The sequence below is a fragment of the Acomys russatus genome, chromosome 5 (genome assembly GCF_903995435.1).
Source record: "Acomys russatus chromosome 5, mAcoRus1.1, whole genome shotgun sequence".
NCBI classification, from domain to species: Eukaryota; Metazoa; Chordata; class Mammalia; order Rodentia; family Muridae; genus Acomys; species Acomys russatus.
Window position 1 is genome coordinate 2,470,466 of NC_067141.1, and position 21,798 is coordinate 2,492,263.

At 48.8% G+C, this 21,798-nt stretch overlaps 1 protein-coding gene across 1 annotated transcript in view; it reads right to left on the minus strand.

Annotated features, from left to right (window-relative positions):
- Positions 1–272: 272 nt before the first annotated feature.
- Cog7 (component of oligomeric golgi complex 7) overlaps positions 273–21,798 on the minus strand; it is a 59,813-nt gene continuing 38,287 nt past the window's right edge. The window contains 7 exon segments of the mRNA XM_051145165.1: positions 273–547; positions 2,529–2,672; positions 7,030–7,144; positions 8,339–8,422; positions 15,155–15,295; positions 16,615–16,801; positions 20,580–20,645. Coding sequence (XP_051001122.1) covers positions 381–547; positions 2,529–2,672; positions 7,030–7,144; positions 8,339–8,422; positions 15,155–15,295; positions 16,615–16,801; positions 20,580–20,645 — 904 coding nt within the window. The 3' untranslated portion in view covers positions 273–380.

The following is a 21,798-nucleotide window of genomic DNA, read 5'->3' on the forward strand; positions in this document are numbered from 1 at the left end:
GTTCACAGTGTTTATTAAACCCACTTTTAAGATAAGGTTATTTTTAAAAAATCATCTGAAAACTTCTCTCTAATAAATAGCACATTATTTCTCATTTACAACCTTTTCCTTGTAGAGATCGGCCGGCTCTCACTCTAGCCTAGGATGATCTCATACACACAGCAATCCTTCTGCCTCTACTTCCCAAGAGACTATAGGCATGCACCACCATGCCTGGCTTATAACCTGGGTTTGGTTATACAAAAAAGAAGAAGAAGGAGAAGGAAAAGGAGAAAAAGAAAAGCATCTTACACACTGCCCCAGCACTAGCAGCTGCTGAGAATTCATCCATGCTGAGGCACTTGTCCTGACCCCACCCTGGGCCCTCTTTTCGGAACTGGTCAGTAATTCACACCACGCATGGTGGCCACTGTGGCTGCAAGGCGGCGTGGCAGGCCCTTGCTGACCTGTCTATAATCCTCGGGCTTGGTCTTCAAGAGCATCACAATGTTCTGGAGGGTGCGTGACGGCTGCAGGCCCAGCGCATCCATCACGTTGATCAGATAGTCTGTGGGTGAAGAGGAGACAGATTCAGCAGTGCAGAACATGGGGCCCCCCATGGCCTTCCCAAATGTTGGGTGCTCCCTTGCTCCTCCTGCAGGCAGGCCTTCACTGGGGACTGTGGGTATGACCCAAGTCCGGGAATTCAGATTTAACGAAGAGCAAGCTGGCGTTGCCACCGTCTACCCCTATCTCTCTAACACCAGTGTAAAAGGTAGCAGGGTCTCCCACACCCCACTCCCAGTGTGTTCTCCAGCATGTGGAGAAGCAGAGGTGGTGGGGAACGTGGGCTGCCGAACAACCAAAGCCTGCCCTTGGGAACCTACACTGAACACAAGGCTGGTATCAGAGGTGGTGGCCTGGTGGCCTGGTGCCACGCAGGCTTCACTCCCCTGAGAACTAGTTAATGCAGGTTTATTAGCCCAAACCCAGATCAAATTGAACACAATGATGAAGAGAGACCTAGCTGGGCATGGTATGTATGTCTTTAGCGCTCAAAAGGCAGAGGTAGGTGGAGCTCCGTGAGTTCAAAGACAGCCTGCCTACCTAGTGAGTGCTAGGCCAGCCAGGGCTATACCTTTACCACACCGCCCACGCAGTCAGTGCCCACCAGGCAGCAGGATGGAGGTGGGATGGTACAGATACCCTAAAGGTGTCAGTTGTGCTAGAGGGGTCACTGCTCAGAAGGCCTGGAGGGCAGCACTACCCAGGCCACTCCTGGTCCTCCTGACCATCTGATTCTGCCTGGGCTCACCTCTTCTCTGGCTAGTTCTGAGCTCCAGGTGAGGTCAGGCTCTTCCTTAGGACTTCATTGACAGGCCCAGCTCAATGGTAAAACCAGGAGGCCCTGCTCTGCCATGACCTTGCGTTTGGCCAGCAGTGTTTTATGTTGTTATGTGAATGCTTAATTTGAACGTCTTCCATTCCTTACCATGGGCCTCATTGTTCAGCATCCTTCTCAGCCCTTAACCTCACTTCCTTATGCTCAACACAAAAAGAAACACTAATGTCTGCTGCATGCCATTCCTTAGCACTATAGCTGGCACACAGTAGGCGCTCAAGCGCTGTTGAGCAAGGGAGAAGGGAAGGAGAGGGATGACATGGCCCACTGAACTCTCTACGGGCAATCCCAGCACCTCATGTCCTCCCCAACCCCGACCCCCCACCCCCCATTCCAGGCGGCTCCTCCATGCTCTCTCTCTCGCCTGTACCAGTTGGGTATACACCAAAGGGCATCTGAACTGCCTTATCCATTTCTGATACTTGTGCCTAGAAACATCACTGAAAGGTGGTGGTGCCTCTGGGAAGAGCCAAAGGCAGACTGAAATGAGAAGGGCGAGGAATCAGGGCAGCTGGATGTGAGGCGGGCCCCACCACTAACCACCCTGGAAGCCCAAGGGCTGGACTTTGCTTCTAATTCTTCACCACCAAACCAAACAGAAGTGGGACCTGGCTCAGCCCCGTGGTCACTGAGGTCACAGCTGGGATGTGTCTCTGGGGAGTTGATTGTTAAGGCTCCTCCACCCTTTCTCCAGACCACTTAAAACCCAGGGAGGAAGGAGTGGGGAAGCCATGCCCTCTGATCTGGGGCAGTATAGCGTTCTGATGGAGACTATAGAGGAGCCTAGGCTGTGGCCTTGTCACACAACATCACATACCCACAGGATTGTGTAATACAATGGATGCATGCTTGCTTCGGTGTCCGATATGCCTGGTATGCAGTAAGCACTCCATAAACGTTAGTTAGGTTAGTAATTGCTATGTCCGGGAGCAGAGACCAGGCAGGGCCAGGCTGCCCCAATCACTGCATCTCACAGAAGCCCCTTCATGGTTCCCCACCTCCGCAGCCTTCCAGAATCCATCTACCCAGCTTCACAGTCAACTCCAGCATTAAAGTTAGGAGGAGTCTGGGGTGATACTCCTGGAGATTAAGACAGAGTCAAACTCGCATCAGCTTCTCTCCTGCTGACCTGCCCATGGCTACTTACCAATGTCTGTAGCCAGCTGCTTGGTGGAGTGTGGGGTCACCTCTGGGATCTGGAGGATCACATCACAATAGGTCTGCATGGTGGCTCTGGCAATGGAGCCCAGCCAGTTGTCAGCCATGTTGTCCAACTCAGGAAGTTCATCCCCTGAAGGGGTAAGAAGGTTATAGAGAAATACACAATCTGCTCAGAAGTCACCCCTCAGCGTGTCCCAGCTCCCAGTAAGTGCGTGCTACATGCCCTGATGTGCCAGGGAGCTAATAGGCTCCGTGGGAAACAGAACAAGGAACCTACGGGTCCACTGGTGTTGACCAGGAACAAGGAGAGGCCCGAAGAGGAGTCAGCCTGATGCAGGTACCCAAGTCCCTCAAGCTTGGGAACTAAATCAAGCCATAGAGGCCAGAGCTTCTGCAGGCAAAGGGGATCCCAGAGAGACGAAAGCCTCAAAGTAAAGGTGGAGGGGGACACTAAAGGAGCAAAGAGGTAATGCATAAGACAGGTGCCATGCTGGAACCAAGACTGGGGCTCAAAACAACTGCACCTCTAGGGAGCCAAGGGCCCCAGGCTCCCTGAGACCATCCACCATGTGTATAGACAGTAACAGGAGCCCTGGCTTCATGGAGCTGCCGTGGGAGCCAGTTACACTTAGGAGCTCATAAAAATGTATGAATAAGTAAACAGGAAGTAAGAGTAACACACCAAGTCAACCATGCTGGTGAGATAAGCAGACCAAAGCAAGACACTGTCTGAGTGCGGAGGATGAGGGGCAGTTTCTCGGCAATCAGACAAGACTGGATCTAGCAAGTTCCTGCTGGGTCTGGGCGGCTCAGACTGCCCTCAGTACACCCCAGCCAGGAAGGATGAGGCCCGCAGGCACAGTAAAGCCAGCCTTGCAGCACAGGCCATTCAGAGATTTATGCCAGAAGAGCACTGAATTCCATCAGCTCAGGCTGCTGCAGAGACAAATGGGCCACTTGCCAAACACAAAGGAGGGAGGAGTGTCTGGAAGGGACAGCACAAAAATTGTTTTTAAAGAATGTTCAGGAGAGGGCTAGAATGGTTAAGAGCACTTGTTGCTCTTACAGAGAACCTACATGCCCGTGGTATGCAGATATACACACAGGAAAACACCCATATACACAAAATAAAAATTAATAACAAAAAAAAAATTAACAAATAAAAATGTGTTCAGGAGGGCTGGGGACTTAGCTCAGTCAGTAGAGTGTCTAGCATGTACCAGGCTCTGGATTTGATCCCAACATCACAGAAATTAGACATGTGGGACACATTTGTAATCCCAGCATGGGGACACACCTGGAATCCCAGCATGTGGGACACACCTGTAATCCCAGCATGTGGGGCACACCTGGAATCCCAGCATGTGGGGCACACCTGGAATCCCAGCATGTGGGGCACACCTGGAATCCCAGCATGGAGACACACCTGTAATCCCAGCACGGGGACACACCTGTAATCCCAGCATGTAGGGCACACCTGGAATCCCAGCATGTGGGGCACACCTGGAATCCCAGCATGTAGGGCACACCTGGAATCCCAGCATGTGGGGCACACCTGGAATCCCAGCATGTGGGGCACACCTGGAATCCCAGCATGTGGGGCACACCTGGAATCCCAGCATGTGGGGCACACCTGGAATCCCAGCATGTGGGGCACACCTGGAATCCCAGCATGTGGGAGGTGAAGGCAGGAGAACCAAGAGCTCAAGGTCACTCTGTAGAGTTTGAAGCTTGCCTCAGCTACACAATGCCCAGTCTCAAACAAACATGCAAACAAGTAAATAAATACTATTCATGAATTAAACTCATCATTTTCAGCAAGAACCATATAATGATGATGATGATGATAGCTTTCAACAGCAATAACATTATAAATAAAAATTTTCAAGCAAAACATGGTGTCACATTTCCAGGAAGACTACCCTGAGTTTGAGGCCAGCCTAGACTACTTTGAGAATACCAGGCCAGCCAAGGCCACACAGCAAGACCTTGTCTCAAAAAGCTAAACAAACAAATATGGTAAAGTACTTATGAGGCTGCACTTAGAAAAAAGGATGTGTGGGGCTGCAAGTGACAGAGCAGTCCCTAGCAGGCTAACGGCCATTACCTATGGGTGGAAAATTACTGTTGACTACTTACTGGTTGATTTTTGAGAAAGGGGTAAACTATGTAGCCCCACCCCCACCCCAGCCTCTGTGTATGACGGAAAATACCTAAGATACTTCAACTTAACATAAAGCTCTGTTTCCTCATGTACAAAGCAGTTATTTTTATTATTTATTGTGTATGTGCAGGTGCATGCACGCCACAGTGTCTGTGTGATGGACAGAAAATAACTCTTGGAACTCTGGCATTGAACCTGAGCCTGAGAGTGGGCACGTCTGTCTGCTGAGGCATCATGCTAACCCTTGCTAAGGTTTTTAAGCATCCGCTATACTATTTAGGAAAAGCACTTTTGCTAACAGATATGGGGCTGCACCTACAATCCCAACACTTGGGACAGGTTCTGGGACAGCCGGGGCCTTTCTGAAAACCCAAGCAAAAATAAGAAGATCACAGCTGGTTATCCAAGGCAAAGTGTTTCTATGGCTGCTCACGGTGGGGTTTTTGTTCTGCTTGGAAGCAGGTTGATTGTTACTGATATTTTTTGAGACAGGATCTATAACTTGGAAATTTTGAAGGGGTGGCAAGATCAATCAGTGCTTGACAAGCCTAAAGATCCCTGGATTCCACAATGGGAGGAAAGAACTGACTGTTACCAATTGTCCTCTGGCCTCTACATACACACTGTGTGACATATGAGCAGGCACATACATGTGCTCACATACACTACTCCCCTCAATAGAATTTGAATACTTTTTTGGCTGGGAATGCAGCTCAGTGATAAAAACTTGCTAGCATGCTCAAGGCCCTAGAGCCAATGCCAATAACACCAAAAAAGAAAAAAGAAAGGAAGGAAATGATAACAAATGCTGTTGGGTATAGCAGTGTCAACTGTGGTATTAATAACAGTGGTGTTGAGGTAGGGTACTAGCCCTAGCACTGGGGAGTAGAGGCAGGAGGATCAGGAACTTACGGCCATCCTTGACTACACAGCCAGTCTAAGGCCAGCCTGGGCTACATGAACCCTGTCTCAAAACAACAAACAAAACCAAAATCTAGAAGAATATTGCTGATACTGTAAGGACTATTGAAATCTACTCTGGTGAAGACATCCTAGCTGCCCACATAGTAAGCGGTTAGTAAACATCCGAGAAGTGAGTGAGTGATGCCCTGTGGAAGCAGGCACCAGGCAGTACACGCAGCAGCACGCCTTTCTTCCCAAGGAAGCTGAAGCAGCTTTCAGTCCGTATCAGGCACACACATAGCATAGCCACCATGAGATGAGGCACACGGGGTCTGACTTAACATCCCAACAGGATTCTATCTTCACTGTGCTACTCCCGATGAGCGGCTGAATCTTTTATGTACCAAATGTGGGTTTTTTTGTTTACTTTATAAAATATTCAATATTGGGAGTTAAGATTTTTGATCAGCAAGTATGTGTCCCCTGCTCACCTTCGTCAGGCCCAAAGAACAAGGACAGGAAGCAGTTAAATGACTGCATGTTTGCCGCATCAGTTTAGAGATGGGGTGACATGTGGAGGCAGCAGAGAGCTGCAGGTAGAGGAATCCACACAGGGCACACTCTAAAAAGCCACTTATGAGGACCAGCAACACCATTCTTATAGAGCGGCAGCTGACCTGCTTGCTCACAGGGAGCAGCAAGGAGACACATCCTTGGGACCCTCACCCTGTGAACCTATAACATCTAGTTGCCAAGACCCCAGGATGTTCTGGCCACGGCATCCCCAGCTGTGGGTACTGTGAGCTCCTGGCAGGATTCTCTGCCCTGTTCCCAAGGCAGTCTGTATAGAGCAAAGCAAGACGGCCAGACCTCATCCCTGCTGAAGTTCCTGGGGGCCAGGGAGGGGAGGGCTCAGGCTTTCTTGGCTCCCTTTATATAATACAAATATGTGTAGTTTGTGGTTTTTTGTTTTTTTTTTTAAGATTTATTTATTATTTATACAGTATTCTGCCTGCATGTACACCTGCATGCCAGTAGAGGGCACCAGACCTCATTATAGGTGGTTGTAAGCCACTATGTGGTTGCTGGGAACTGAACTCAGGACCTTTGGAAGAGCAGATGGTGCTCTTAACTTCTGAGCTATCTCTTTTGCTCTTATTCAATCATCCAGGTTGATCTGGGACTTACCATGTAGCCCAGGCTGGCCTCGTGTGGTCCTCCTGCCTCAGCCTCCCACTTGCTGGGATTATAGGCGTAAGCCATCAGTGCAGCTTTTCTAGACTATGTTTGACAACTACATCACTGGGAGTTTAGAGAGATTTACAGCTGACGAGGTGTTGAAGATGAATCTGTAAGCTCCACATGGCAGGTGCCTCCTTCTCCCTGGACAGCAAGCGCTATGGCTCTCTGGTCATCTCACCTTGCTCAGGCGGGAATGGCAGCTTCCCAGCATGCAAGGCCAGCTCTAATGCGGAGTCCTCTTGAGTCACAAACGGCTCAAGATTCAGGGGCAGGGACATGATGTACTGCCCAATCTGAAACAGAAGCAAGCACTTTCAGCCTGACATGACAGCCTTGGGTAATTACTTGCAAAGTTAGTTTATGAGAGACAAAGCTGCTGGGCCTGGCATGAGCACCAGTGTGAGTGAGGTGATGCTAGTTATGGCAACACCTCAGAAACAACCACTAAGGGAAGCATGCTGCTCAATCCTGAGGGAGAACCAAGTTCTTCCTTCCCCAGCACCCATGTGAAAAGGCAGGCGTGGCGGTGTGTGTCTATAATCCAAGGGCTGAGAAAAGACAAGTGGATCCCTGGGGCCTGTTAACCAGCCAGACTAGCTGAGTCAGGGTGCTCCAGGCCCCAGTGAGAGACTCTCAAAAACACACTCCCTTTTAAACGTACACACGCACGCACGGCAATGGAGGTTTGCTCCACCCTGTGGACACATCCTTCTCGGCAGTGGCGCCAGTATTCTGAAATGCGTCTAGCGCCACCTACTTCAATGAGGCAGCAGGTATGAAGAAACTTATGAGACCAAAAGCATTGTGTAAAGCTGAGTTCTCATTACTGCTTACAGAGAAAAGTCCACTAAGGTGCTAATGTCCTGTCACTTGGACTGGCACCTGGTTCTTTTTCTCTCCCTTTAAGATGGCTTAGCCTGGAGGAAGAAGGAACTCTGTTTGGAAGTTGCCACTTATAACTACAGTCTAGAGATAAATTACATTGTGATTGTCACACGCTAGAAAACAGAGATGGCAGAACCTTCTTCTCTGGTGCAGGATCCAGAAGGGAAAGTTGTAAGATGTCAGGGGCGAGGTCACAGCTAAGAAAGCGTTTGTCACAAATGAACACGACACACGACACACACGTGATGTCACCTGTGCCCATTTCAAGCCCATCCTTCTATTACAGTTCACAGCTCTTTGTGTTTTACGGTTAAGTATAGAGGACCAGAAAATAATTTGGCCACTTGCTCCTTGATTTCCAAGTCAGAATTTCTGAGTGGACTCAATTCCAACACCCGTAGGGGTCACACTGGAAGAGTAGGGCAGGTGCCACAGTGTCTCAGCATCTGAAATAATTAGCATTTTCCAGGCTCTGCATGAAGATTATCCCAAACCACGTCCACACAGCACAAACCAGTTGATGACTTCCAGAAAGGAACCAGAAGACAAGGTGAGCTGTGACATGCAGAGACCACCTGGGGGCATACCCAAGAAGCTCTTACATTGCTGATGTACTCGAGAGGCGTGAGGCTGAAGGCAGGCAGATCGTCTGTCAGGGTTTCGCCAATGCCAGCGGTGTTCCAGCTCTGGAAAAGGATGGGAGGAAGCTATCAGAAACATGCTACCAGGCAGCTCTGGAAGGGACACTGTAACAGCACACAGAGAGCACCATGGCCCTTCCTGAAAGAGTCTTCCATGGGCAGAGCTGACCTAGGGGCCTGACGCCACTCAGCAGGCCAGGGACATCTCTATGAAAGTCCTGGAAGTCCGCCATAACTCCCAGCCTACACAGGAGCACTTACATTCTCAGCTCAACTACCAGATGGATACTGATCATGTCTGCTTATCTCACTAGGAACGTGAAATGAGTTAGGCGTCCCTCAGTCTGCATTTATATGATGGAGTCACCATGCAAAACCAAGCAGCTCCACTAGAACTCTGAAGTAGATGGAAACCCCTGTGCTCTTCCTTAGAGACTGCATGAAGACGGCTCCTCTTGAGAGGGAGGCCCATGAGCCCTGTGCACAGAACCACCCCGGCACACTCACCAGAGCCGCCCTGACTCAAGTGAGGATACACCGCCTTCTCCATGTATCTCTGGATTGACCCAGGGTTTGGGTGAAACCTGAACAACTGTCCCCTGTCTCTCAGGTGACCCTCTGTGAGGGGACAGCCTCAGCACCCCATGCAGCTATTGCCATTTGAAGTGGAGACAACTCTGACACTGCTACACGAGCAGGTACACCCCACCCCCCCCCCACCCCCACAGCACACATGGGCTCACAGCTGTGCCTTGGCGTGCCTCCCCACCCCCCACAGCACACATGGGCTCACAGCTGTGCCTTGGCATGCCTCCCCACCCCCCACAGCACACATGGGCTCACAGCTGTGCCTTGGCATGCCTTTCAGAGAGACCCAGCTTCTTGATTCCAGGCGGGAGTAACCCTGGAGGTCACAGTGGGGCTGCTTGATCCTTTAAGTAGCACTCCTGGAATGGAATGACAAAGCTACCCCGGGGCTCTTGATCCAGGCTAAGCTTCAGCAAGCTTCTACGTCTGACTGCCAACTCCATCTAGTCTCTGTTTCTGTGAAGGTACTGGTTCTTCCCTGCCACTGCTCATCACTTTCCTTTTTCTAGATTCCTTGTGCTTGTTTGAGAATCTTTTTATTCAAATATCCCACCCACCTCCAACTAACTCCCTATCCTCTTTGTTTTATTTGTTTGTTTGTTTGAGATGAGGTCTCATAAATCCCAGGTTGGCCTCAAATTCACCATGTGGCCAATGATGATCCTGACCTCCCAAATACTTGGACTGTAAATACATAACCATGGAGAGTTGGGATCGAGCACAAAGCTTCATGAATGCTAGGAAAGTACTCTATCATTATTCCTGCACCTCTGCTCCAAATCCACTTTAAAGGGGCACTGCACCCACCCACGTGAGTGAGAATCCCCCCCCACCCCCGTAGGCTCATGTATTTGCATATTTAGTCCCCAGTCGGGGGTGAACCACTTGAGAAGAATTACAAGGACTGTAGGAGGAAAGTGTGTCAGATTAGAAGGTATGGCCTTGTTGGAGGAAGTGTGTCATTGGGGTTTTTTGAGGTTTCAAAAGCCCTTGCCAGGCCCAGTGGCTCTGTCTGCTGCCTGTGGAGCGGGATGTAAAGCTCTCGGCTCCTTCTCCAGCACCTGCTTCCATGTCCCTTTGCTTCCCGCCATGATGATAATGGACTAAACCTCTGAAGCTACAAGCCAGTCCCCTTTCTTTTCTAAGAGTTGCCTTGCTCGTGGTGTCTCTTCACAGCAATGGAATCCTGACGAAACATTTACCTAGTACCCAGGGTGTTCAGTACCTCATGCTAATCTTTGCCCTTGTTCTCAGAAGCTATGGAGGCAGCAAGATGGCTAGACAATCGCCCCTCCCTACCCCATCCCCTCAGGCCATTTTCTGCCCTCTCTTGTGCGTGCACAGCGATGGGCTGGCACTGAGGGCTCTGTGTGAGGTGCAAGAGCTGAGGGAAGGGATCAGCCACAGGATGAAGGCAAGTGTGGAGTTGCAGAGTGAGGATGGAAAGAGAACGAACAGCTTTGCACACCAGCCTAGGAATAGGTACCACATTCAACAAACAGCTTTCTAGAGAAAGGTGGGGTGGGCAGGAAGGTCAGCAAGAAGCGAAAGGGAAGGAGGAGCAACACACAGTTGAAAAGAAATGGAAGACAGTCTCTTTGTGCAGGATCCTGGCTCATGATCCAAATAGTGACATTTATAAGACAACTGAATCTCAGCACACAGATGAGTGATAATGAGAAATTATTCTGGGGCCAGAGAGATGGCTCAGCAAGTAAAGTGCTTTCCACCCAAGCCTGATGTCCTGAGTTTGATCCCTGGAACTCACACTCACGTAAGGGTGCAAGGAGAGAACTGACCCCACAAAGTTGTTCTCTGGCCTCAACATACAGACTGCAGCCCAAATGTGCCTGCACTTACACACACACACACACACACACACACACACACACACACACACACACACACACGCACACACACACATCCATCACACACACACACACATCCATCACACACACACACACACACAGTTCTCAGATTAGCCCCAGGAGCCACAGAAATGCTGAGAAATGAGATGAGAACAATGCTCTGTAAAACACGCAGCAACCATTCTGAGTGAGGCTGGGAGTGAGCTAAGGGGTGAAAATCATTTCAGAGATGGTGGAGACCTGCGTCAGGCAGTAGTCACAGAGTAGGAGGCCCAGAAGTGACACTGTGGAGCAGGACACAGTTGAGAAATGACCCACAGCAAAAGCTATCACTGCCACCATCCATTAAGAGTGCAATTGCTGTGAGTTGCAGGCCTGAGCTAGGCTCCTGAGAGGAAGCAGAGCCTTAAGAGTACAGGCTCAGAGGGAGGGGCAGGGGGTGGAGAAGTTTGAAGAAGGGTCGAGGTGAAATGGCCTGAGCTGGGAAGGACTTAGAAAGCAGGCAAATAAGGCTCACTTGAAGAGGGCAATGAGGAAATGTGTAGATTATTTCTTAATTGTTCAAGAGTTATTTAAACTGCCCTTCAAAAGGGCTTTTCTATTCATCTGTCAGCAGGTAATACAGGTAAACGTCAATAATCTATTCTGAATTGAATATAGTGTTGGTTAATAGTCTTAAAACACAAAGGAGCAATACAATTTACCAGCAAACCTTCAACACAAACACCAATGACCGGGGTTTTATTTTCAAATCCTCCAGGCCCAAGTGTTTGCCTTGTATTGTGTGCTGGACACTGGCTCCCACACAACTCCATCTAATCTCCAAAGCTGCCCTGGACTATCCCAGTGTCCCAGCACCACGGTAAAGCCTGAACAAAAAGTGGGGATCCCAGCAACTGGGCTGTGGATCAGAATAAGGAAGTCTGGAATGCAGAAGTGGAGGCGAAGGTGAGAGCAGAGGTGAGAGCCTGCTTCAGTGGAACTAAGAAGAACAGCTGGCAAAGTGAGGCCAACATCTTAAACTAGGACAAAATAAAAGAACACGATGGCTCAATGGGTAAAATGCTTGTTGTGACAGCCTGGGGACCCAAGCCCACAGTTTCATTTACTTTCCCTTCAGTTTTACTCAGTTAAATTGAAATAAGACTTGGTCTGCGTGTGCTGTCTCCTGTTGCTCTTTCTGTCTGGTCTGGTCTGGTATTGAGATAAAGTCTCACTATACAGCCCACGCTGACATGGGGCTCACTTTGTACTCCTGGCTGGCTTAAGCTCATAGAGAGCTACTGGCTACTGAGTGCTGGGATCAGAGGTGTGTGTATCACTCTTTTAAAGGTAAAACATATAACATAACTCCATGTGTCCTTTGGGTCCATGTCTATAGGCATCTGCTCAACCTGAGACACACTTGAGTAAGCAGGTCATTGGGAGTGCTGGACATCAAATGTTTACACTCACATTTTAGATCGTGACTTTTTTTTTTTTTTTTTAAAGACAGGGTATGGCTATCCTGGACTCACTTTGTAGATCAGGCTGGCCTTGAACTCAAAGAGATCCACCTGTCTCTGCCTCCCAAGTGCTGAGATTACAGGAGTGTGCCACCACACCCAGCAAGATGGTGACATTTTAAAGGGATTTATTATACTTGTTACTCTGCATTTTCTAGTATTAAGTGTGTTTCTAAAAGTGAGTATGCGTATGTTTGTACTTTAAAGACTCAATTAAGCCCTTTCTCTTAGAAAAAGAGAACCACAGCTAAGTGGAGGTGCATGCCTGTCATCCTAGACTTAGGAACTGAGGCAGGAGGCTCCTGAGTCTGAGATGAGCTTAGGAGACCCTAGCTCAAAAAACAGTGGGGGGGGGGTCCCCGGGGAGATGGCTCAGCAGTCAAAAACACTTACTGCTCTTACAGAGGACCCAAGTTCAGTTTCCAGCACCCACATAGTGGCTCATAACCATCTTTAACTCTAGTTTCAGGGAATCCGATGTCCTCTTCTGGTCTCTGTAAGTACTTTATACACATGGTACATGTACATACATACAAAAACCATTTATACACATAACATAAAAAGAATTTTCAAATATTTACATACTTACTTTATTATATATGTGTAAATACTTGCCCCCCATCTTTTTTTGGTTTTTTTGTTTTGTTTTGTTGGTTTTTCAAGACAGAGTTTCTCTGTGTAGCCTTGGCTGTCCTAGACACACTTTGTAGACCAGGCTGGCCTTGAACTCACAGCAATCCACCTGCCTCTGTCTCCTAAGTGCTAGGATTAAAGACATGTGCCACCACACCCAGCTGGTATATATCTTCTGGTATATATCAGATGTATATATTATACATACATTTATTTGTAATGTACATATCAGAATATAGAATCACAGAAAAGAAAAAAACAATAATTTATTAAACTCTGTGGGTGGTGGTGGTGTGGGCCTTTAATCCTAGCACTTGGGAGGCAGAGGCAGGCAGATCTCTGAGTTTGAGGCCAGCCTGGTCTATGAAGAAATCCAGGACAGCCAGAGCTACACAGAGAAACCTTGCCTCAAAAAACTAACACCAAAACCGAACAACCAGCATGCACTATGTGGCGCTGCTGTGCTAAACCCTGCCACACAGCATCCACAGGGTGGAGACTACTGCACCCACGCGGCCACAGAGGACTGAATAAGCAGGCGCTGAGCATCTGGCCTCCACATCACCTCCTCTGCAGCTCTCTGCAGTGCTGCCCTCGGTGTTAGAAACACAAACTCCAGCTAGAGTGGACCTCACGGCATCTCAGGGAATAGAAATCAAAGGCGCAAGGTGGAATGAACACCAAAACCATACAGAAAAACAGAGTTGTTTTATGGACAGAGATTTTTAGAGCCAAAGAGGGGCTGAGACTTAAGCAAGGCTCTACAGAGGCTCTTCACACACTTTCTAGAGGGCAGCAGAAAACCAAGGCCTTGTGATTATACCATGCAAGTTCTTGCTGTTTCCTTAAGGAGCTGTGCCCTATAAGAAGCACATAACTGGGGCTGGAGAGATGGCTCAGAGCTTAAGAGCACTGGCTTCTCTCTCAAAGGTCCTGAGTTCAATTCCCAGCAACCACATGGTGGCTCACAACCATCTATAATGAGATCTGGTATCCTCTTCCAGCATGGCACACATGTAGGCAAAACACTGTACACATAATAATGAAAAAGAAGGAGGAGGAGGAAAAGGAGGAAGCAGCTGCTGCTGCAGCACATAGCTAGATCTTTTCCAAACAATTACCTTCCAAAAAAATGAGACCCTAAACAGACTTGTGGAACTGGTGAGACAACCGACCAGGGTGTCTTGCCCAGCAGAGAGCAATGGGATCTGAACCAAGGTGGAGACGATGTGACTGCTGGGCAGCTCCTCCTAAAGCAAGTGGGACAAGCAGAGAAGGGAAGAGGGCACCAGGCCAGGACAGTGAGATGACTCTGAAATAGGCAGACATGAAGACAGCAGGAAGGAAAGTAGCAGCACCACCCGGCCAGGGCAGAGAGGGTCACAACTTCAAGGCCAGCCAGCACAGCAGAGCCAGTGAATGAGTGAAAGAGGCAGAGCCCCCTCCAAAACACTGAACCAAGGCACAGGAGGTGTGCTCCTGCTTGAGAGCCACAGCTGTTGCCTCTGGCAGGAGAACAATCCAGCATCAGAAGACCAGGGCATCAGAGCAGCGCACAACCTCCCCAACTCCATGAAAAGGCAGGAAAGTCCCCACCAACGGGAAAGCTAACAAGCACTACTGACAGTCTTCAGAAAGCCACGCGTGATAGTATACACCTGTAATCACAGCACTTGGAGGTTGAGATGGGGGATGGTGAGATGCAGGCTAACCTGGCTACATAGTAAGACCCTGTCTCAAATAATGAGAACCACCATCACTGTCATCACTATCTTATGAAATGGCCTCTCAATATAGCACCTGAGTAACTACAATTAAGATGAGAAACTCGGGTTGGAGAGTTGGCTTAGCAGTTAACAGTACTGGGTGCTCTTCCAAAGGACCCGGGTTCAATTCCCAGCACCGACATGGCAGCTCACAACTGTCTCTAACTCCTGTTCCAAAGGATCTGACACTCTCACACCAAATGCACATAAAATAAAGTTAAATACATTTTAGAAAAAAAAAAAAAAAGATGAGAAATTCATGTGCAGCCAGCCAGAGGCTGCAACGACCAAGCGACAACTCAACGGCAAGGCTGTTTGTTCCTGCATCTCATGGGGAGCAGGGAGGGAGAGCATCCTGCATGGGCTGAGGCTATGGGGGACCTGGCAGCACAGACACTGCAGTCAGTGGGGACTCACATCCATCCTAGAAACGAGCAGCAGCTGCTGTTTGATGCGCAAGAAGACCGAGTCGAAAGCCAGCTGGTGGGCCTGCTGGTTCAGCCGGGTCAGGGCTGTGCGTGACGAGGACAGCAGGCTGTGGTTACTGGACCCCTTCTCCTAGGATAGGGAAAGGCAAAGGCAGTTAAGCCCCTTAACAAGGTCACCATCTAGTTACAAGTGTTGAAAGATCACTAAGTGGAACACAGCAAATGGCTTCTACAATTGTGGCCCCCGAACCTGACTATGTACCCCCTGAAAGGTTAATTGACAGATTCACAAGCTCCAAAACACTGAACCCATGAGGACTGACGTCACTTTCCAGGTGACTCTGATGCATTTGTTCCAACATGAGTTTATGGATTTGAAATTTAGGAAAACCTAACTTGTGACCATCCCTTGGGGACCAAGGAGGAGGGGAAAAAGATCCATGGCCTCACATATAAACAAGAGTGATGGGCAGAGCGCTGATTCCCAGAGAGGTCAGGTCAGTTACCCTTGGCTGAAAACCAGAGTATGTACAACCTGTGTGAGGCCTGGGAGTCTACACAGCCTGAGAAAATACAGGGATGGAAAATGTAACCTTAGTTCTTGTGATTATAAATGGACCGATTACAACAGACATAAATCAGATTAGCAATAAAGATAAACAGAGTTGGTTTAACTTAATCTCAGAAGCACGGGTGAATGAGCTTACAGAATTGCTTTAAGAAGCGTGTTGGTCAAGCTCAAATGCAGCCAAGGTGCAGAGTTGGGGAGACTCTGGGGAAGTAACACGAGGGCCTCAGTGCGCAGTTCACCTCCAGAGCACCGTGGCCATCGGGTGAGCTGTAGATGCTATCTGGTGGCATATGACTGTATCTCCAGTGGTGAGCGTTCTGAACCACATGCCCTGGTCCTCCTACAACCCTGTGTGCCTTGGAGCTGCTAGGCGACTCACTGCATTTGCTGGGAAGTCCTCTTGGCCCTGGATCCAAGGGGCCTAGAGCTTAAAGCCAAGGTCAGCTTCATAGCAGACAGAATAAGGCTACAAAGACGAGCCAGGAGGGGACCCTCCCCACAACAACGTGGTCTTCGTTACAGGTTTACTAACTGCAGACAGTGCACATCTGATCCCCTGGCTGCCCTCAGTAAAGGGACTGTTGCTACATAGGGCCTCGCACTGCCATAGTCTATAGACAAGTTTATCTCTGAGCTGAGATACAGTAAGCTTGATGGACGATGCTCAAGCCTGGTTTTCATGCATAAAAAGACCCGTCCACTCAACTCCCACAGCTTTATCTCAGCAAGTTCCAATGCAGCTCCTTAAAACCTCACATACAGAAGACAGAGAGGTGACGGCAGGACTACAAATGGAGCCAGCAAACCTGGCACCAGGGAAGAGTGAGTGACAAGGGAAAGCTTTCATTTGTAAGAATGCCGCTGGTCTGGTCTCATACCTTGAGGGTATAAAGTATTTCCATTAAACTGGCATATTCAGCAGGGTTATCTTTCTGGAGGTAATTATACTCCTGCCATGGGTTCTTGGCAGGGCTCTTCTTGTCTGTCAAGATGCTGTCCTGAAAACCCGCCAGGCTCCGAGGGCTGTAGGAGTCAGACAGATACTTCCCCGCTGTGGACAGGATCCTGAAAGGAAATGGGTGAGCATTGTGCCCTGAGCCGGCTGTACCAAGCTTCCCTTTCAGAGCGCTCCAATGGCTGAGAGAATTAAGGTCTGCTTTGTATGGAAATGAAGACATCCCTCCTTGTTTAGGAAGGAGCTGGGCCTCAGGTGCGTGAAAGAAACCAGGGTTAACACTAAAACTCAACTTTAACCCTATTTAACACTCACGCCACCAGAAGATAGCATGCTATGCAGATAGTCTGCCCAAGGACAGCGCTTAGTTGCTGCCATCTGGGACACTGTTCACTTCCTCGCTCCATGGGCATCATGGGCGTCAAATGCCTGGGAGAGCCCCTGGCTGACTGCATGTTGGTTTTTCCTCAGCACATACCTTCCCCACACACTGCACAACACTGGTATTCACTGGCACACCACAGAGTTTACTTTTGTGGCTTAGATGCTACAGAAAGATCTACTGAGAATAGCTGACATTTTCCAGAGTCTTCAAGAAAGAGATGCTTCGGGGAGCATCTCTGTGATAATCCACCTGTGGCACTACTGCGGAGCTGAGTCTCTTCAGACAAGGACTATTCTGGAAGCACTCTTCTCCCTCGGTTCACTCTTGCCATGCACCTCCACATTCAAATGTGCACAGAATTGTGGGAAAGAAAAGGTATTGTACCAACCCCTTCCTCTCTGACCCTCCCTCTCAAATACTTCTTATGAGAGCAATTGCCTTGGACAAGCCAAGGCTTAGGCTGCACCCACATATTTAAAAACAGGCCCTTGAGCTAGGCAGGGTAGCGCACATGGGAAATCCCATCACTCAGGAGGTTGAGGCAGGAGGATTATAAGTTTGAAGCAAGCCTGGATCCTATCTCAAGAAAATAAAACAAACCAGGCATGATGAGACACACCTTTGATCCCAGCACCTGGAGGCAGACACTGGTGGATCTGTGAGTCCCAGGCCAGCCAGGAGTATACAGTGAGATCCTGTCTCACAAATAAAAAGGAAAGAAGAGGCACAAACAGTGAAGTGGTCCCCGAGCTTGCTGAGCTACTGCAGACAGGGGCTTCCTCAGAAACCCCTCCATACCTCCACCCTGAGGCTCAAGCAGTGTTCCCATTAAGCCCACCTTGAGACTTCACCTTCGGGTCTGGATTGAAGAAGATCTCTAACTGTCTTCCATTTCCTTACCCTTCCTCACTCCGCCTCATCCACCTGAGTTAACAGAGTAGTATTTACAACTCTGATTTTGGGGGGGTTTTTGTGGGTGTTCTTGTTTTTTCCAGGAGTAACTACAACTCTCCAGGATAAGACTAAAACATGCAGAAGCCTGGTAGTCAGGGCCATCCCTCCCAGTCTCACCTGCCCCTCCCCTCCACACTCACACACCCATCTCACAGACTCACTCTCTGAAACACTCTCTCTGCCCAGTGTGTCCCTTAGGAGGCCCCTAGGCTCCCTTCCCCCAGCAGCTGCTAGCAGCCTCTTGCCTCTGCTGTGCACCTATGAGAACGATGGTGAGGAGAGGACAAAGTGGCTTCACTGGCCAACCCTAGGACCCAGTACAGTGCCTGGCACAGGAAAGGGGTTCAACAGCTGTTTGTGAAGGGTCAGGGGCTGCACACGGGGAGCCCGGCCTCCCTGTATTAGCTTGCCACCCTCCCTAAAGAGAAGGCCGGATGCTAGGGATGTCCTCTGCAGCAGCCTCACCTCCATAGACATCGCTAGACAACCTCATCACAGAGATGACTGGAGCCTCAGTGAAATGAACACTGATTTGTTTCCCCGCACTGTAATGGCTTCTGCGGCTCAGCCAGGATACAGAAGAGGTAACAGTCCTAATTCTCAAGCTCAGAGATTAGTGGGAGGGGACAATGTGTACCACCATATCTGGAGAATGCAGCGAGTGCACACTCAAGAGGGAATGTTATAATTTCACTTATTTCCTCAATGCATTTCCCTTCAAGACAAGCTATTTCTCTCCCGAGTCACTGAAGCTTATACATCTTCAATGAATTCCTGAAACCTGACTGACCATTTGAATTATCCTACAAGGACTTTAAAAGTGCAGATGCTCCTACACTTACAATAGGGCTGTGATCCAATAAGCACCCATAAGATGAGAATCCTAAAGTCCTTAACCTTCTGGGCTCCCAACTTAGCAACAGTAGGGGGAGCTGCTGGCTAGCTGCCACTGCCAGCACTGTGAGAAAGGATCCACCATAGCCTGAACAGAAAAGACTAAAATTTGAAATACATGTCCTCCTGAGTGTGCCAGCGTGTAGCCAAAGCATCATCATATAACAGGAATATTTGTACCAGTGTTCTAAAGGAAAGTGGAGAGCACCAAGAAGGGAGAGAGGCCACAGCAGTCCCTTGCATCTCACTCAAGGCACCTAAGACAAGAGGTGACACCGGATCTGATTTACACAGCCCATAACCCTTTTGCAAAGAGATCTCAAGAGTGACAGCTGATGTCAGTCTTATCCAGAGTGGCCGCTCTGCCTTGCCCTGTGCCCGGCCCGGGGAGTGGCCCTGCTGCAGTCTGGGTTCTAAGGTGAGACAGATGGGGAGATAAGATAAGCTTTACAGGGTGGCTGCCACACACCAAGCTGTGGGCCAGATGGGAACACAGATGGTGACTGTCCCCAGGATCAGTGCTTCCAGGATGACATCACCTCTCTCAGAGGCTATGCGGTCTCTCGCTGAAGCAGAAACAGTCTTTTGGCTTCTCTCCAGGCTGCAAGCTGCAGCTAGAGGCTCATCACACAGCCATCCAGTTCTCGTTCGCCTTCTTAACCTGAGCCCTCCTCACCCTTTGAAAGGCAGAAGACTAAGGAAAATCACTATGTCCTGAAGAGGAGAGATGTCTAACAAATATTCCCAGAGTAATGCCAGTGTAAGGACACTGTGACAAAGCGAAGTATGGGGACAATGTTTGATGACGTAGATGACAACAAAGTTAAGGTAAATACCTTCTCAGTTGGGCATGGTAGCGTATGCTTTTAATCTCAACCCCAGCACTTGGGAGGTAAAGGCAAGTGGATCTCTGTGTTTAAGGCTAGCCTGGTCTATACAGTGAGCTCTAGGTCAGCCTGGGCCTATAACATAGTAAGGGCTAATCTAACACACACACACACACACAATAACTATTAAAAAACAATCACCCCTCCCCTAACACACACACCAGGCTTCTTAATTCCTACAGGATGAAGAAACAAGGAAACTGGAAAGCTTGGTAGGGAAATGTCTGAATGGGGCAAGTCTGGATCACATAAAAAGCCCTGGCAGTATTGGAGGGGAGACTCCAATACTACCTTAGAGCAGACTGCTTTAGAGCAGACCCTAAAATTCTCCTTTGATTCATACTCCTTGGCAGCCCAGACTTCTACCTCAGGACCTGTACTGCAGGCTGCCTGGGTTAATTTCTATCCTCTGGGTTGGTCCAGGGCTTTAGTCACCACTTGTAACATGCTCTCTATGGGGAAATGTACTTCAAGCCCAGTAACTGACCATAAGGAGAAGCCTAACCCACGTGGAATTGGGAAACAACATGTACTATTACCTCATCTAGACCGGCGCCTCCATATCTAACCAGATTTATGTGGCTACTGCCAAGTAGGATGAGCCCTGCCCTTTCAGGTGTTCAATAAATGTTTAATGATGACAGTAATGACACCTTGTATCTAGGTACAGTCAGTCCTCCAGCCCCGTGGCTTTTAGGTTCTGTCCATACCTCCCAGCCAAGAAGCCCAGCGAACGAAGAGCAAGGAGAGCAAGCTCACCCCTCCTACCTGTTCGCTAGCTGCTGCTCGAAGTCCCCACACTGGCGCAGGAGCTCTCCACAGGTGGCTATGATCCTAGACAGAACAAAGACACTTCAAGCTCAAGTACTGCCTGGCATGCCAGCATTTACAGGACAAAACAGTCTCATTCATAAAAATTCTAACTATTTGCTCCTTCTGGTGGCACTGGGTTCTGGGAAAAGTGTAAACCTGTCACTGCCTTCCTGAAATGTTTAATATAACGAATGTTAGAGGCAAGTGCTGGCCTCCCTGTCACTAACACTCGGTCATGAATCACAATCCTGCCCAACGCTACCTCAAACTGGGTTTTAACTAAGAAAACTGGCTAGAAGTACTCAGTGTTTGAAATTTGAAAGCAAAATGTATTTATTACTCAATACCTACTAGACAGCCACTATTTGCATAGGAAACTGTCTCCCTCTCACACATGAAAGGCAGATGATGACCAACTCATCTGTCTGTGAGATAAGCCTGAGCGAGTGTCACATCTGCATTTCATAACCTTTGCATTTTGAAGTAATATTAATGCCAGCCCGAGTCCTTCAACAGCAAACCCATTATGTTGGGACAAATCCAAAGATTCAAAACATCTCAAGCCTAGTTAATTTTTAACTCTCTCTGAAAGTGCCTGTCATCACCAGGATATCTGGGCATTCCATCATGAGAAAGTAAAATATTCCGCTCGCCTCGGGTGCACCAGACAAGCCTTGTACAGAATATCTCCTGTATGCCACAATACCATGGGAGAGGGGATGAAGTTAGCATCGCGGGCCATAAAGATAAAGCCCAGAACAGAGGGCACGAGATGGTAACCAAGATGGTCCTGGGTGATCCTGGACTCACGCTGACAACCTTCAGTGGCTGGCCAAGCGCTGGCATTCCCAGCATGCACCATGATGTTGCCATGGGACACACCCGGGCGCTGGGGCCAGGGGTCAGCTGAGGAGCAGCTCGCCTCTGGAACACAGAGCCGTGAGAAGCAGTTTTGGAAAAACAAGTGTCTCTAGACACCCTAGTCAGACACTTCAACTACCAGACCCATTATCTCTGTGACAATGCAGACAACTCATAAGTTGTGCCAATTCAGAGATCTGGACTGTGTTCAGTTTGCTTTACATGTTGGTAACTAAGCCACAATTCTTTTTTAAAGATTTATTGTATTTATTTATTATGGATATAGTGCTTTGCCTGCACACCAGAAGAGGGC